General features: G+C 44.8%; 1 protein-coding gene and 1 non-coding gene across 2 annotated transcripts in view; one reads left to right on the top strand and one right to left on the bottom strand.

The window, feature by feature from the left end:
- SPATS1 (spermatogenesis associated serine rich 1) overlaps positions 1-17,332 on the bottom strand; it is a 42,216-nt gene extending 24,884 nt beyond the window's left edge. The window contains exon 1 of the mRNA XM_055080015.1: positions 17,189-17,332. Coding sequence (XP_054935990.1) covers positions 17,189-17,332 — 144 coding nt within the window. The remainder of the gene's footprint in view (positions 1-17,188) is intronic.
- Positions 17,333-18,309: 977 nt separating this feature from the next.
- LOC112064387 (U6 spliceosomal RNA) lies at positions 18,310-18,414 on the top strand. The gene has a single exon (XR_002891501.1). It is a non-coding gene; the product is annotated as a U6 spliceosomal RNA (small nuclear RNA).
- The last annotated feature ends 300 nt before the right edge of the window (positions 18,415-18,714 follow it).

The raw sequence follows: 18,714 nt of genomic DNA, 5'->3' as shown, positions 1-18,714 counted from the left end.
GATTCATTTCCAAGTTTTCTTATTCCAAATCTACCACTCTCTCCATCATACCAATTTAAACTTATCTTACTAATACTTAACAGCATGTGATCAATCGTGCAGGCAAAGCTTTTCTCCAAGTCTGGTTTAAGTCCCTCAATTCAAATTCTGGCCTAATTTCTCCCTTGGTGAAGTGAAAAAAAAAAAAAAAATTAGACTGTGTTTTTATTTTTAATAAACTTTTTAGTGACTATAAGAAATTTTTTTTTACTGATTATTACAAAAAAGTGGTCATTGTAGAAATCTTGAAAAATATTTTAAAATATTGTTAATACTCATAATCCCACAATCTAGATAAAACACTTTTTTCTGGATATCTATTTCTGTATAAAAAATTGCCCCCAAATTGCTTTAAACAACAACAATCATTATTATCTCCTGATTCTGGGGGTTGGCTAGGCTAAGCTAGGCTATTTCCATTTGGGGTCATGTGGCTGCAGTCAGAAGGTGGCTGGACCTTTCTCACTCATATGTCTGGCGATTTGTATTGACCATAAACTGGGACCTCAGCTGGGGCTTTAGCCATATCACCTACGCTTGGCTTTTCCATGTACTTCTTCACAGCATGGCGTCTGGGTTCCAAATAGGAGCATCCCAGGAGAATCAGGCAGAAGCATCCATAGCCATGGATGTAAGGAGAGGGAACTTTGACTACAACTCTCACTGGAAGAATCCAGGTCACATTGTATGAAGAGCCTAGGGGGTGGGGGACCTTGTTGTAACCATCTTAGAAACTACAACCTGCCACACCACTACTAAAATTTAGGAGTTAGTTTCTCCCTGTCCTTTTTCTTATGCACATAAGTGTTCCTGTTTTTGTTTCTGTTTTTGTTTCTGTTTTTGTTGGGTTTTTTTGTTTGTTTTTGGCTACGACGTGTGGCTTGCAGGATCTTAATTCCCCGACCTGTGTTGGAACCCGGGCTGGGGCAGTGAAAGCTCAGAGTCCTACTGGACTGCCAGGGAATTCCCAACATATATGTTAACATAAGTGGAATTTAACTACATATACAACTTTCTAAAATACTTTTTAAAATTTCACATTATATCCTGATCATTTCCTCTTATTAAAGTTTTTTTTTTAAACCACATTTTATGTTTAATTATCCCATGGTAGAGGAGGTAACATTTCTAATAGAAGTGTTAGCTGGGCAACAGCGTAGTTATTAAAATGCTGTAATGCCAAGAAGGCAGAGATTTTTGTCTGTTTTGTTCACTGCTACATACCAAGCTCCTAGCACAGTGCCTAGCACATACAGACACTCAATAACCATTTGTTTAAAGAATGTATAAACAGGTGGATGGACTGTTGATTTAAATGGCCTGAGCTGAGCCCCTCTCCTATTTGCATCCTCTTGGAAAGAGAGAGACCAAGCCTCTAACCTGCATCACCAGGTTTCAAAACATCAAGACCTGTTGGTCCGGGGATTGTGAGGCAGGCGGGTAGATGGCAGAGCCGAAACTCTCTCTCATCCTAGGTGTCCTGCGTACTGCGGCCTCGTAAACCTTCCGTTACTCTGCAGATTTAAAGCCTCCCGGGCCACTATGCATTCACCCCTTGGGCAAGTTTTAGATGCTTCCTGCGCCTGGCCGAGGTCTGGCAGGGCACGGGAGTCACCTAAGGGGTTCTCCGGGCGGCGGAGCCCCGGAAGCCTCCCACGTGCGCAGCTGGGCTGCCCGGGTTCGGCAGCAGAGGTGAGGGTTTGGGGTGCTCGATGCGTCCAGAAGCTCGAGACCTCCTGAAGCTCCCGGAAAAGCCTGCTGGTACAGCCTGGAGGGCGAGCACCATCCGGCAAGACGAGGTCTTCTCCAGGGTCTCCCACTGGCGTCTCCTCTTTTGGCTGCACCCCCCAAACCAAGCACGGCGTGGAGGTCACCGTGGGACCCGCGTGGGAACAGAAGGTTGACGCAGGAAGTGGGGCCGATGCCGGGCCCCCCGAAATCAACTCGACCTTCTTTCGGGCTGTAGGGCCCTCCTTGCTGCTCTGCAATCTGGGATCCTTCCGTGCCGTGAGCTGGGTCTGAATGAGCCGGGGGAACTTGGGACTCCGCGGCCACCACTAGCACAAGTAGGGTTTACGTGTCTAAGTATGATGTTTTTCTGTTCTTGTTTTTGTTTTGAAATTGCTGTTTTTGAGGGTCACAAGTGGTTGCATATCGGCAGTTTCAGGATCCAACCTAATCGTAAGAGGCAAACGCTTCTAGCAGGTTCCATGGCGAGGTGAGAGGAAGGTGAGCTGGACCTTAGCCCCACCGACCCCTCTGCCCTGCGGAACCCCCCTTCGCGTTTACTGATTGGGGGCTCAGCTCTGAGGAGGGACAGCAGAGTGAGGCAGGTGGTGGAAGCAGGTGGACCCCGCGGGTGTTGCAGGCACCGAATCGGGAGGGTCCATTGTCGTTCTTGCTTGGCCTGCTGCGATCCCAGACCCTTTAGAGCACAGGGTGAGGCATCTGTAAGAACTAGGTGTCCGGGGATTAGAGGAAACCAGGCAGCAGAGGGGGAGTGATATCAAATAAACTCTACTCCTGTTCCTTTCGGGTCTTAGCGGAACAGTGGCGAGAAACTTTGAGCCTAGAAGGATGGCATTGTTTGATAGCCGGCAGTCAGGGACACCGGTAAAAAGCCTCTTGTGTCTGGTAAACCTCAAGAGTTTCAACCTAAATTGGGGGGGCGGGTCTTAAACATTACCTCTCCCCCCAGCTGCACTGCAAACAGCTCAAGTATGGGAGTCTCTCTTCCCCAAAGTCAAGAGTCACCGCAAACCCTCATTTGACATGCTGTCCCATAAGCACACACCAGAGGGCAGTGTAATCCAGGACATGGGAAATAAAATGTGATGGGAGATTCTCTACTGATGCCTTCAGGCGGAGGCATCACAAGCCTCCTACAAAGCGGGCGCTGGGGAAATGGGTGTTGAGTGGATTACTGATGCACCATCGTCTTTGAAAACCTTCAGTGGTAGGCGGAGAGGGCCTGGCAAAGACGGACGAGAGGGAGCATTAGTACCTCAGAACCTGTTCCCACCACCAGCTCCCAAATGCTCAAAGGGCCGCACCATCAGTTCAGGTCAGGAAACAGTTACCAAGCACCTCCTATGTGCCAGGCGCTGTGCTAGGGGCAGGGATTCAAAGGTGAGTAAAACCCAGTCCCTTCCCCAGTTGAGCGCCTATGATGTGCCAATCTCTTTACATTCATTATCCCATTTAACTCTTACAAGGGTAAAGTGTTGTAAGAATCATCCCCATTTTACAGATGATGAAAAACAGACTCAGGAGTAAAGTACTAGTCCCATTAGTAACTGGCAAAGATGAAGTTTAAACCAGCTCTCTCTAGATTCAGAGCCAGGGCCCTCACTACTGTGAGCATTCTTAGTATGTGCTCTTACAAGGTTATTGAGAGGATTAATGAATAAACACATGTAAAGCGCTTAGCATGACATGCACATGTTAAGAAGCCAGTAAGTATGCACTTTTGTTAAGAGCATTTGCTTCTATAACTGATTTCTCTAACTATGAAGTACCAGCTCAAATCTGATGCAAGAGGAGCTGAATAGCATCTGGCCTGTTCTGTTGGGGAAGGGGTGAGGAGAGAAAACAGTAGATGCAATTTTCACTTCTGCAAGTTGTTGAAGAGCCAGAGGCCTTTGGGAAGGGGTCAGGTTATCCCCCTACCCTGCTCACCCTGCACTCTGTGAGGAGGGCTGCTAAACCCCCTCAAGTCCCACTCCCACTCAGGTGTTGAACCAGGACCGGGGACAAAGAGCCTTCTGAAGGACCAGCTTTAGGAAGCAAATGGGGAAGACTTCCTCCTGGGGTGGATGGGCTCCGCCACACAAACTCAAAGAAAAATGTAAAAATGGCTGGGTTAGGGAATCCAGGCAAATCTAGGAAATTCTCCCGAGGAAAAGGAGGGTGCAAGACAGAACTGGAGCAAATGTACACAGTAAAGTCGGAAAATAAATTCAAGTTAGTGTTCAGAGGGACTTCCCTGGTGGTCCAGTGGTAAAGAATCCACCTTCCAGGGCTTCCCTGGTGGCGCAGTGGTTGAGAATCTGCCTGCTAATGCAGGGGACACGGGTTCGAGCCCTGGTCTGGGAAGATCCCACATGCCGCGGAGCGGCTGGGCCCGTGAGCCACAACTACTGAGCCTGCGCGTCTGGAGCCTGTGCTCCGCAACAAGAGAGGCCGCGATAGTGAGAGGCCCACGCACCGCGATGAAGAGTGGCCCCCGCCTGCCACAACTAGAGAAAGCCCTCGCACAGAAGGGAAGACCCAACACAGCCAAAAATAAAAATAAATAAACAAATGTGGGGTTTAAAAAAAAAAAAAGAATCCACCTTCCAATGCAGGGGACGCAGGTTCGATCCCTGGTTGGGGAACTACGATCCCACATGCTGCGAGGCAACCAAGCCCGCGTACCACAACTACTGAGCTTGCGCACCTCAACGAGAGAGCCCGCGTGCCGCAAACTACAGAGCCCACGCGCCACAACTAGAGAGAGAAAACCTGCACGCCACAACTAGAGAGAAGCCCACCCGCGGCAACAAAGAGACCGCGTGCCGCAACTAAGACCCGACACAGCCAAAAACAAAATAAACATAAACATAAAGAAAATAAATATTTTTTAAAAAGAATTTAGAAGAGAAAAATCTTTTTAAAAAAAGTTAGTGTTCAGAGACCAGTGTGAGGAAAAATACCCCAGCTGATGTTGTGATAAAGGTCATGTGATCCATTTTATAAAACATAGGTGTGACAGAGAGGTCACCTAGCTCATGGTGGAAAAGCCATCTAGAAAACAGTACAGCCACAGCCCAAGCTGGTGGTGAGATGGGGTGTCCTGCTCGGCTCTGCCCTCTGCTCCTTCAGGTCCACCTCCACGCTTTTCTCCCCTACAGGCGTAAGAATACACAGACTTCCCCGAGAAAAAGAGAAAAAATGAAAATAAAAGCTGGGAGATGGGCTGACGTGGTCTGAGGAGGAAGGTAACCAAAGGTGGGAGGGTTGCTTTCTGCTTAGAGGATTGCCAGGGAGAGTCCAGGGCTTGGTCAGGTATCATAGTCCATTTGGTGGGACTCCTACCTTTACTAAATATCTGGGCTCAAGGAAAACAAGATATGTCCATTTCTTACTCAACACCAGATATCCATTCTCCTTTCAAAATGGCAGTACGGTTATTGGTATTGATTTATGGAGGGCTTACCCTGGGCCACGCATTGTGTCAGATGTTCACTCTCGCTTACCCACATGACAGTCCTGTGGGATGGGTAATATTCTTCTTTCCATTATCTCCAAATCTCAGCCCAGAGAAGTTAATTAACTTCCTCAAGGTCGTAAGACCTTACAGAACCCAGCTCACACCAGGCATCTGCGTTTTGGAGGGCTCGTTCCCTGTGTTAATAACTGGTTAGAGTTAGGGAGCATCCCAGCTAATGGAGCCAAGACACACTCAGCAGAGTTCTGTCCTTAGAGCACTCATTTTTTTCTTACTCATTTTTTTTTTTTGCTGGTTTTATTTTTATTTTTTGTACAATTTTTAAAGGTTACACTCCATTTACAGTTATTACAAAATATTGGCTATATTCCCCATGTTGTACAATATGTCCTTGTAGCCTGTCTTACACCCAATAGTTTGTACCTCTCTCTCCCCTATCCCTATATTGCCCCCGCACACTGATAACCACTAGTTTGTTCTCTGTATCTGTGAGTCTGCTTCTTTTTTGTTGTATTCACTATTGTCATATCTTTTAGATTCTTTTATTGCTCCATTGACACAATGTGACCATAAGCCCAGGTAGACCCCAAAACTGGACATCTAGACCCTGTTAGGATCAAACTTATACTCCCTGGAAATCTCTCAGACATTGGCAACACTGAACAAAGACAGCAGAAAGGCCCAGTGCTCACCAGAGGCATAGGGGATATGTGTGTGTGTGTGTGTGTGTGTGTGAGCGCGTGTGTGAGCGCACGTGTGCGCACTGCTCCTTTCCCACCACCCGTCTAAGGGAGCTGCAGCTGCAATATTCCTTTCCTCTCGTCCACCTCATTCTTCTTCTTGGAGGCCTTTTCCCTACTTGCTCTATCCTCAGATCCCACCACCACTTCCTTCCTTACTCATATGTCAGCCACCTACTTCACTTACCCTTTTTCTCTCTGCTTCTGCATTTTGGTCTTTGTATGAGTCAGCTATTGCCACAATAATGCTCTGTAACAAACTTCCCCCAAACTCAGTAACCTACAACAAGCATATATTCTTATCACTCATGGGTCTAGAAGTCAGCTAAGATCAATCTACTTCAGGTTCAGGTCAGCCTGGCTCCAGGGTGTCCCTTAGATTCAGCTTCACTCCACAGGATTTGTCTCATTCTCCTGAAATCAGCAGGAGGCATCCTGCTGAACATCCCCAAGGCATGTTCTTCTCATGTCAAATGGCATAAGCACCAGAGGGGTTGAGTGAATTGGCACACCGTCCCTTCCACGCATATTCTGTTGGCCAAAGCAAACTATAATACATGGGAAGACTCAAAACCATTGAAGTGGGGAACATGTACTCCAACCACACCAGCGGGGGGATAATACAAAGTCCCATGGTACAGGGTGTGGATGTATAATTCAAGTACAGGGAGGGTCTGATGAATTGAGAATGATCATTTCATCCAGTGAATTTCACATCCATCCTCAAGAGTTCCACCAAAACAGCCATGGGGTTAGGAGGCTGTTGGTCCTTGTTACCGTACAAGTGAAGGGAAAAACATCTTCCTCTCCAGTCATCTCCAACGCCTGTAACAAACTGTGGTCCACTTTTCTGACACCTGTACTGCTCACTGGTTCACTCTATGGGGCTTTGGAAAGAGTAAGTCCTTGGCTGCAGGACTGCCCCCTTCCTCCAAACCAACGTGCTCGCAATGCTCATGTCTGAAGTAAGGATGGACATGTCCTCTCATCACACGTCCATCTTTTCAAATTCCTATTCTGCTTTTTTGTTTTCCAGAAACATTCTAAACCAGATGTGCCTTTCTCCCGGATGAAACAGGCCTTGAAGAGTTCCAGATGTTCCTTCCTCAGCTCAACAGGATTCAGATTTAGGGAAGGGGTCAGGGCAGGAAAGAGGTAGAGCTGCATACTTAACACATTTTTCTTTTAAACAGACACTACTCTTGCATACAAAGCCCTCCGATTCAGAAAGCAAGTCTTTCAGAGCAGAGGGAGAAACATTCAGAAATCATCATTATTGGAAAGCAGCAACCTTCAAACATGACTTAGATTGATTCTAAAAGATGTTGGCGTTCGTATCACCGATGAGCACGTAACCAAATCCACTTATTACTGAGGCGGGCAAGGGAAATTAACCGTGAAGTTGGCAGCTCCTATTATACTGGAGGCCGTGATCTGACACTGAGACATCAGCTGCATAGCAGTTTCTCACGGTGACGACAGAAAATCAGAGAAAAATCCATGAGAACAGTCTTCGAGGCACCATTGCTGGCTGGGAACTGTCATCACACAGGTGGACATTAATAAACTTACACCAAATGAAAAGAAATGGGAGACACATGGTGTCTGGTCTCAGGGCCACAGCCAGTCCACTTCATATTGAAAGTCCACGGACATATAGGAGCTCCCTGGAGTGGTCAAATTTATAGAGACAGAAAGTAGAATGGTGGTAATGGGGGCTGGGGGTCGGGGGATGGGGTGCTGTTCTTTAATGGGTATAGAGTTTCAGCGTGGGATGGTGAAAAAGTTCTGGAGACAGATGGTGGTGATGGTTGCACAACAATGTAACTGTACTTGAGAATGGTTAAAATGGTAGATGTTATGTAATGTATATTCTACAATAAAAATAAATGTTTTTAAAGTCCATGACCACTGGAAAATCTGTCTAGCAGTTCACCTAAGTGCACCTTTCTGCACCTATGTTATACTTCAGTGACTTTTAAATTTTTTTTAATTTTTTACACAATTTTTAAAGGTTACTTTATAGTTACTACAAAATATTGGCTATGTTCTCCGTGTTGTACAGTGCATCCTTGAGCCTATCTTATACCCAATAGTTTGTACCTTCCACTGCCCCACCCTATATTGCTCCCCCACCTCCCCACTGCTAACCACTAGTTTATGGTCTATATCTTCAATGACTTTTATATATATGTATATGTGTGTTTGTGTGTGTGTGTATATGTGTATATATATATATATATTTTTTTTTTATTTTTTATTTTTTTAATTTGGGCCACACCGCCCGGCTTGTGGGATCTTAGTTCCCTGACCCGGGATCGAACCCGAGCCACAGCAGTGAAAACACCAAGTCCTAACCACCGGACCACCAGGGAATTCCCTTCAATGACTTTTTTAAACAGCAGAGAAATACGAGAACGAGAGATAGAAATAAGCGCAGTGAAGACAATGAAACCAGGTAAAACAACAGAGAATGAAGGAGAGAGAGGCAGGGCTCAGGACACAGGGCTTGCTAAGGCTATGCAATGGATTTCATTCTCTCTCCTAACAACATCAGGAAGCAATTTTCTACTTTTTTTTTTTTCTGGGAGAAATTAGTTTAAAATTCAAGCACTTAGTGCAGCATATGCCAAACAGTTACCGCTCAATATATTTATCTATTATATCAAAGAGGACAATATTAACTCATCCAGGATAAATCAAAGCCTTCTCATTTATAATTGAAATTCCATTTCAGAAAAATTCAAGGGCTTTTTGCTTAGTTATTTTATTTATTCCATTTTTAGTATCTTTTTAAAAAATCTGGGTTTTTTTGTTTGTTTGTTTTTTGCGGGGGACAGTTTGGCCACACCACTTGGCTTGCAGGATCCTAGTTCCCCCCAGGCCCTTGGCAGTGAAAGTGCTGAGTCCTAACCACTGGTCTGCCAGGGAGGGAATTCCCTAAAAAATCTGGTCACAAAGTTTTGCATGAAAAACAAATGTGATCAATCTCTGTTAAAAGTTAAATAAAAATATTGATATATATATATATGTGTGTCTACAGATGTGTGTATATACATTTATACATGTCTATGTACGTGTATGTACGTGTGTGTGTGAAAGAAAACAATTTCCCTTAAAATAAAATTATAGGCAATTTTTTTTAAGTTCATGAGCATAAACTGCTGGATTTTGGCTTTGACTTAGGGCTCAGCTAAAATCAGGCCCAGGTCTTAACTTTGGGGACTGGAAAGGTCAGCAAAAAGTTTGGAGTGAGACCCCAAGGAAGCCAGCCTTGAACCACCATACAGGGAAAGACAGTTCTCATGACCGCCCTACTCCAAGTTTCCTTGCTTCTCCTCTGTGTTCTACAACTCACCCCTCTGCCCTAACTATCATAATCTGGACTCTTTTCTGGAGTTAATACTGTCTGGGGAAAAGAAAACATCAAGTGTCTCTCAGGCATCAATAATTCTACAAGACTGCTCTGAAGTCATTAATTACTGACTTTCTTTCTCTCAGTCTGCCAAGTGCCTTCCAATACCTTTAATTTATCATCCCCAAAGTCCCCTGCTCGGGGAAGGGTAACATCGTCATCCACAGAACTGACAGCCAGACTGATTGGTCCATCATCTATCAGCCTGTCATTGAGGACAAGAAGGAGAGACAGAGAGAGAGAGAGAGAGAGCACTGACCATGCTTCTGTGGACACTGTTTTAATTCCTCAGGCTCCTGGCTGCTCCTTCCACTTTTACTACTATTTAAAGATGAAAGAAAAGATACTCAGCTGAAGACCCTTCTGATTCCTGGAAGGTATATCCTAGGGAGTATCTTTTAACCCACATCCCAAGAGGGCACCATAACACACTAAAGTTTGCTAGAATCTGGGAGGGATAAATTAGGAATTTGGGATTAACAGATACACACTACTATATATAAAATAAACAAGGACCTATCGTATAGCACAGGGAACTATATTCAATATCTTGTGATAACCTATAATGGAAAAGTATCTGAAAAAGGATCGATATAGGTACATATATAACTGAATCACTTTGTTGCACACCTGAAACATTGCAAATCAACTATACTTTAATAAATAATAATAAAGTAGAATTTAAAAGTTTGCTGGAATCTGTCCCATGGATGGGGGGAGCTTAGAAGAAGAAGGAAAGAAGAAAGGGGGAAACTCAAGGTGTCAGTTTCATGGGTCACATTTCTCAAGGCCTCTGGATGAGCTTTTCAGCCCTAACTTCCATAAAACACAAGTACTTGTCTCTTTCAGGAAAACCTAACCCTACCAAGAGGTGGAACAGCGGCCAGCATAGCTTCCGAATGAAGAGTCTTCCTTGATGTCCCACCTCAGGGCAGGGTGTGTGCCCACCAGCGCTGATCACTTTTTATATCCATGGGATCACCTGTCTGTGTTCCTGCACCCCCCAACCCCCAACCCCGACTGTCAGCTCCCTGAGGACAGGACTCTATTGGCCTTGCCTGGCATGAAGTAGCTGTTCCATAAATATCTGTGGAACTGAACTGAATTTACATATTCTCCTTATCACATCAACCAAGTAGAGTACGCTCTTTTTCTGCCAGCATTTCGAAAGTTTCTGGGGATGTTTCCAAATAATTAAAGTTGCTCCCATTAGGCCTCAAAACGTTATCGTAACACTTTCTAAAATGCTTTGACTATTTCCTTGACTTGTTAACAAAACACAGCAAACGTAACGTAACCTTTCCTTGATGCCGTGGGTGTATCCATCGGCCTGTGAGTTTGGCTGCTCTAAGAGAGATTTAAAACAGCTTCAACAAGAGAGCTAGTTTCTCTTGCATGTAACAATGCAGGAATGAACAGTCCAGGGCACCCGTGGTGACTCCACAGAGGTGGAGACCCAAGCTCTTTACATCTTTTGCTATAATCCCTGGGTGTTTCCCTGTCCCCTGAGACCGCATCCCAGCCCATGGAGAGGAAAGGAAGAAGGGCAGAGCTTGTATGACCTGGCACATCTCACTTCTGCTCCTGGTCCAAGGGCTACACGGCCACACCTAGCAGTATAAGACCCAGCAGCATGGTCCACGGAAAAGCTGAGGGTTCTATTACTAAGATAGAGAAGGGGAAATTGAATAGCAGGGACAGCTTAGAGTGTCTGCCACAGTCATCTTTATAAATTGAATCATGCTACTCGACTGTGCTTGGTGGTTCCTGCAAGGACAGCTGAAATGTGCAGGACTGACTCCTAGTAAGGACCAGACAGCTTGAGGTTACTGGTTCTCTGTTCATCAGTCACCACCAGCCCACCAGTCTGCCTCCTGAGGTTATGCATGTGCTTGCTTCTAGTGGCCCCACTCCCTAATCTGCAGAGAATTAGAAAACCAAATATCAGAGCTTTTTAGAATTATATGTGGGGCTGCCCTGGTGGCGCAGTGGTTGAGAATCTGCCTGCCAATGCAGGGGACACGGGTTCGAGCCCTGGTCTGGGAAGGTCCCACATGCCATGGAGCAACTAGGCCCGTGAGCCACAGCTACTGTGCCTGCGCGTCTGGAGCTTGTGCTCCGCAACAAGAGAGGCCACGACAGTGAGAGGCCCGCGCACCGCGATGAAGAGTGGCCCCCGCTCACCGCAACTAGAGAAAGCCCTCACATAGAAACGAAGACCCAACACAGCCAAAAATAAATAAATAAATAAATAAATAAAAATACAATTTGCTAAAAAAGAAAAAAAAAGAAGAGGAATTTAAAAAAAAATTATATGTGCTAAACACACACACACACACACACACACACACACACACTCAGATGGGAGGTGAGTAGAGGTGGATATAAGCTAGGACCTGGAGCCTGGTTGAGTGGGTTCAAATTCCTGCTCTACCACTCACTGTCCGTGTGACCTTAACCAAGTCACTTAACCTCTCTCAGTTTCTTCATCTGTAAAATGGGAATACTAATAGTTACTTATTTCACTGGGTTGTTATGAGGATTAAATAAGTTACTACATAGAAAGCATGTTACCTGGCATACAGTAAATGCCCAGTAAGGGAGAGCTACCATTATTAATGTAAAATAAGTTACTGATTCCACAGACCAAGTGAGTGTGGCGAAGACCCTCCTTTGAATTGAGCCTTTTGAGCTTTATGGCAGCACCTTCACTGCTCAGAGGCTCTCTTCCCTCACTCCCAGGCTCCGGCCTGTGTCCCAGATGGCTAAAGCCGCTGGAAGCCAGAGGACCAGAGAAATGGAGTGTCAGTGTGAATTGGAATCAGCTTGAATTTTGATATGTATTATCTCACTCACATCCTGCATGCATTTTTTTAAATAAATTTATTAATTTTATTTATTTATTTTTGGCTGCTCTGGGTCTTCGTTGCTGCGCACAGGCTTTCTCTAGTTGCAGCGAGCGGGGGCTACTCTTCGTTGCAGTGCGGGGGCTTCTCATTGCGGTGTCTTCTCTTGTTGTGGAGCACGGGCTCTGGGCGCGCAGGCTTCAGTAGTTGCGACCGTGGGCTCAGTAGTTGTGGCTCACAGGTTCCTGAGAGCAGGCTCAGTAGTTGTGGCGCACGGGCTTAGTTGCTCCGCGGCATGTGGGATCTTCCTGGACCAGGGCTCGAACCCGTGTCCCCTGTATTGGCAGGCGGATTCTTAACCACTGTGCCACCAGGGAAGTCCCCTGCATGCATTTTTAATGGCATCTCAAAGACGAGGGCAGTAAGCTGATAGCAAGTGCAAACTGCATTAATGTTGGGATTCCTAATTCTGTGTTTACTTTTCCACTCTCCAGACATCCTTACAGACAGACAGTGGCCCCATTTCAGGAAGGGATAATGGAAATCTGTGTTAATTTATTAAATACTTATTGCGGAAAGGGCTTCTCATCATATGTTTCTAGACCAAAGCCAGAGTGACTATCTCCATCCCTAAAAGCCCAAACGACAAGAAAGAAGGAAGCCGCAGGGAATTCTGATGCTCTCACGAGTAAGATGATTTGATTCCCAGGAGGCACAGCCATCACAGGATGCCGGCCTTTGCAGCATGTGTTCTAGAAGCCAACACACTTCTGCATCTCCAAATCGCACATATAGGCAGGGGTCTGCCCATATACCTTTGCGAAAGGGGAAGGGGGTGATGACAAACTTACCTGTAGAATACATGCACAAAATACAAAACAAAGCAAAGAGGGGAGTTTCCTGGTGATCTAGTGTCTAGGACTCAGTGCTTTCACTGCCGAGGCCTCTGTTCAATCCCTGGTCGGGGAACTGAGACGCTGCGAGCCACGTGGCGTGGCCAAAATAAAAATATTTTAAAAAATTAAAAAGCAAAGAGAAGTAAAACCAATATCAAAATAATGCACCTTGATGGCAGAGCCATGTGCACAATACTTAGTACGACACAGAGTCCCTGATTCTCACAGTGTAGTGCTGGTCTTTGTAACTGAAATTCTGATTAATCAGGGAATGCCAAAGCCTTAACATTTCCCATTTTGATGTGTTCCAAGGCACTGGAGAGCATTGTCTCATGTTATCCTATATCCTTTCTTTTTACATTTTATTTATTCATTTTTCAATAGGAAATGCATTTACATAGCTTGCAAAATCAAAAACTCTAAAAAAGTATACAAGGAAAGCCTTCCTCCCACTGCATCCCTGGTTGGGACAGACCCCACCTCCAGCCACTCCTGGCAGAAACCACTGTTCTTCCTTACGTATATACCTTCCAGAGCTCTACAAGCAAATATGGATGTGTGGGTTTTTTCCATCCTTTGTACACAGTAGTAGCATACAATCACACTATGCTTTTCACTTTTGGAGACGTTTTCATAGCATTACATACAGAATTTCTTTAGTCCAGACTCTCTCAAGAAAGGAAAAAACACTCCACAGGAACCACTGCCCTTGGTCAACTCTGATAGGAGAATGGATTCTTTTTCTTTTTAATTGAAGTATAGTTGACTTACAACATTGTGTTAGTTTCAGGTATACAGCAAAGTGCTTCAGTTATACATATATTTTTTCAGATTATTTTCCATTATAGATTATTACAAGATATTGAATAGAGTTCCCTGTGCTATACAGTAAATCCTTGTTGCTTATCTATTTTAGGTATAACAGTTTATTAATCCCATACTCCTAATTTATCCCTCCCCCCCTTTCCCCTTTGGTAACCATAAGTTTGTTTTCTGTATCTGTGAGTCTGTTTCTGTTTTGTATATAGGCTAATTTGTATTAGTTTTTGGATTCCACATATAAGTGGTATCATATAATACTTGTCTCTCTCTGTCTGACTTACTTCACCAAGTACAGTATTCTCTAGGTCCATCCATGTTGCTGCAAATGGCAATGTTTCATTCTTTTTTATGGCTGAGTAATATTCCATGGTCTACATACCACATCTTCTAAAAGACAAAAACTCTAATTCAAAAAGATACATGCACCCCAATGTTCATAGCAGCAGTATTTACAATAGCCAAGACATGGAAGCAACCCAAGTGCCCATCAACAGATGACTGGCTTGAGAATGGATTCTTAATTGTGCAGCCCCTGGGAAAGCTACCCAGACACTTCCCCCAGTGAGCACTGTTGGCTAGTCAAGCACACTACCGAGCCACAGGGCTGGGCTCCTTGACACACTCTCCATATATCTTACCTGCCCTTCCCTCCCCTCACAGCACCAAATCATCTCAGGCCCACGACACAACCCCATCACTCACAACCGCGCTTAAATGAAACTACTTAATCTTCAGCTTTTTTACAATACACATGCTCTTCTTCTGAAATTAGAAAAATGTGTAATAAATACTACTTTAAAAAAAAATCAGTATCTAAATGATGGTGCTCTGTTATACATGGCCTGCAAGTTTTGAGTCCTTTTCCCCACTGTCTAAAATGAATACCTCTAAATTCATCCTATTTCTGATGCATTTCACAGCCAGTTGCAAATATCAGAATGCTTTACCCCTAAACAGTTCAGCATGCATATCATCAACTAGATTCAATATTGCTTTAGTTTTTTTAAATTATACACCACAAAATGTTTTTAATTGAAGTATAGTTGATTTACAATGTTGTGTTATTTATTACAGGATATTGAATATAGTTGCCTGTGCTATATAGTAGGACCTTGTTGTTTATCCATTCTACATATACTAGTTTGCATCTGCTAATCCCAAACTCCCAATCTATCACTCCCCTCCCCCTTGGCAACCACAAGTCTGTTTTCTATGTCTGTGAGTCTGTTTCTGTTCACCATGAAATGTTTTGACGTGAGTTTTGACAAACACCTACAATACCTCGGTTAGCCAAGGTAGTGATGTTGTACACTTTTCTATCTGCCAATCAGGTAAAGAATGCTCTGCTAGGGGGCTGCAGCTGAGATGATGAGAGAAGATCCCATCAGATTCAACGTTAGTGGTAAGTAGAGTCTTGCTTTAGCTGAAACCAAAAATGCATTTGCAGGAACAGAGTGCACAGAAAAATGCCACTCTCCAAGGTATCAAAAATGGTTCCAGGACTTCCCTGGTGGCACAGTGGTTAAGAATCCACCTGCCAATGCAGGAGACACGGGTTCGAGCCCTGGTCCGGGAAGATCCCACATGCCGCAGAGCAACTAAGCCCGTGCACCACAACTACTGAGCCTGCGCTCTAGAGCCCGCGAGTCACAACTGCTGAGCCCACGTGCCACAACTCCTGAAGCCCAAGTGCCTAGAGCCCATGCTCTGCAACAAGAGAAGCCACTGCAATGACAAGCCCGCGCACTGCAACAAAGAGTAGCCCCCGCTTAACGCAACTAGAGAAAAGCCTGCGCGCAGCAACAAAGACCCAATGCAGCCAAATCAATCAATCAATCAATCAATTTATTTTAAAAATTAAAAAATAAAATGAAGGGGAAGGAGGAGGAAGCGTTCTTTAATTTTTTTTTTTTTTTTTTTCGGTACGCGGGCCTCTCACTGCTGTGGCCTCTCCCGTTGCGGAGCGCAGGCTCCGGACGCACAGGCTCAGCGGCCATGGCTCACGGGCCCAGCCGCTCCGCGGCATGTGGGATCTTCCCGGACCGGGGCACGAACCCGTGTCCCCTGCAACAGCAGGCGGATTCTCAACCACTGCGCCACCAGGGAAGCCCGGAAGCGTTCTTTAAAAAAAAAAAAAAAAAAAAAGGTTCCATGTACCGGATGGGAAGGGTAAGTGAGAGGCATGAAAAACTCATAGGATTAAAATCCAAACAGAACCCATAGAGATCAGAAACCCTGAAAAGGGTCTGACTTAAATATTCTGGGTACTTAACAGGTTATTTATCTCTACCATCACCTTTTCTACTTTCTTAGCACCTCCTGCCCCCCAACCACAGGTTATTTTATGTACCTCTGACTCTTGCTACAGGTGGCATGCACAGGTGTGGTTAAGAAGTCATGGAAGGACTTCCCTCGTGGCGCAGTGGTTAAGAATCTGTCTGCCAATGCAGGGGACACGGGTTCGAGCCCTGGTCCAGGAAGATCCCACATGCCACAGAGCAACTAAGCCTGTGCGTCACAACTACTGAAGCCCACGTGCCTAGAGCCTGTGCTCCGCAACAAGAGAAGCCACCACAATGAGAAGCCCGCGCACCGCAACGAAGAGTAGTCCCAGCTCGCTGCAACTAGAGAAAGCCTGCACGCAGCAACAAAGACCCAACGCAAACAAAAATAAAATAAACAAATAAATTTAAATTTTAAAAAAAGTCATGGAAAATAGCCATGGGATAATTGACTTGAGATGTCACAACCTAATCCATTGTGTCATATGAAGATCTGTTAATAGAAGATACATGGAGTCTAGAGGCATAGGGTCTAGAAAGGAGAAGACCAAGGGTCAAGAACGCAAGAGTTGGGACTTCCCTGGTGGTCCAGTGGTTAAGATTTCACCTTCCAATGCAGGGAGTGTGGGTTTGATCTCTGGTCAGGGAGCTAGGATCCCACATGCCTCGCAGCCAAAAAACCAAAAACATAAAACAGAAACAGTGTAACAAATTCAATAAAGACTTTAAATATGGTCCACATTAAAAAAAAAAAAACTAATGAAAAAAAGAATGCAAGAGTGTGTCTCCAGCCCTGTCCAGGGGATAGTATATGCTAAGTTTGGCCCAGGTGAACATTCCAGTTGGATTTGCAGGCATGCATCTGGCCACCCTAGGTCAGTGATGTCAGCCACTAAGCCATCATCCTACTCACTCCCCTTGCTACCTTGTTCTGCTCACCAAGGATGCTTCTAAGACATTTGCTCTCATGCCCATGGGAGACAGAATGCAATGGCCATCTGCCTCAAGTGTCTGATCCACTTGGCGGTTCCATGTCTCCTCATTCTGGCTTGTGTAGTAATCGCCTGAGAAGTGGGCTAGCATGATCCGGGCACACTGGGGCACTCAGTTTTATTTTTATTTTTTTGGCCGTGCCACATGCCTTGCAGAATCTGAGTTCCCCAACCAGGGATTGAACCCGGGCCTCCACAGTGAAAGCCTGGAATCCTAACCACTAGGCCACCAGGGAACTACCCAGATATTTTAGTTTCTGGATTTGCAATCCTGAGAACCAAACTGTAAGCCCTGGTACTATCATGTCATTTGGAAATCCTGCCCAATTGGCCAGCTGACTTCCGCTAGCTCACATTGGTATCTTGACTCTATAGCTTTAAGTGCCTAAAACAATAGGAAAACCAGTAATATATGTAATCTCCTTGTCCAGATGGAAATTCAAGGGTGGATTCTAATTGCCCTCCCTCTTTCCCACTCTCCATACCTGGTCCCCTTGATCCTTTTACTCTCTCCCCCTCCCACCCCAAAACACATATATACCTCCGGGGTCCGAATTCCAGGCCAGTTGGTTCTACGGTTTCCCCTTGAGGCCTCAGCATTACTGAAGGGAGTCCTTTCAGCCCTTCGCGTCCCACATTCACTAAAGGAATCTCAGTCCTTCAGAACAAAACTTCTCCAAGACAAAGAAAATTTCATCCCCTAAAAAAGATTTATTACAAAAATTTCAAACATAAAGAAAAGTTGAAAGAATTTTACAGTAAGCACTCATAAACACACCACTTAGATTCTACAATTGTTAACATTTTCCTATATTTGCCTTATCACCTTATCACATATCTATCCCATCCATCAATCCAATCCATCCAATTTTTGGTGCATTTCAAAGTAAGGTACAAATATCAGGACACTTCACCCCTAAATATTTCAGTATGCATATCATCAACTAGACTCTGTATTTGTTTAGGGTTTTTTTTTTTCCTAGCATTTTCCACGCTTACTCTTGTTAACAAAAATAGTTCAACTCTTCTTGCATGTTTAGTTGTTGTTGTTGTTGTTGTTTGTAAAATATATCTTTGGCAGCACATATACTAAAACTGGGATGAAACAGAGAAAATTAGCATAGCCACTGCACAAGCACAACATGCAAATTCTGTGAAATGCTCCATGTTAAAAAAAAATACTGTGAAAAAAAAAAACTGTGATAATACCTCACACCCACTAGGATGGCTACTATCAGAAAAACGGAAAATAACAAGTATTGACAAGGATATGGGGACTCTGGTGGGTATGTAAAATGGTACAGCCATACTGTGGAGAACAGTATGGTCATTCCTCAAAAAATTAAAAATAGGGCTTCCCTGGTGGCGCAGTGGTTGCGCGTCCGCCTGCCGATGCAGGGGAACCGGGTTCGCGCCCCGGTCTGGGAGGATCCCACATGCCGCGGAGCGGCTGGGCCCGTGAGCCATGGCCGC

This window comes from Physeter macrocephalus, chromosome 18 (assembly GCF_002837175.3).
Source record: "Physeter macrocephalus isolate SW-GA chromosome 18, ASM283717v5, whole genome shotgun sequence".
In the NCBI taxonomy this organism is placed as follows: domain Eukaryota; kingdom Metazoa; phylum Chordata; class Mammalia; order Artiodactyla; family Physeteridae; genus Physeter; species Physeter macrocephalus.
The sequence above is the reverse complement of the archived record's forward strand: the minus strand, read 5'-3'. Positions and strand labels throughout refer to the sequence as shown.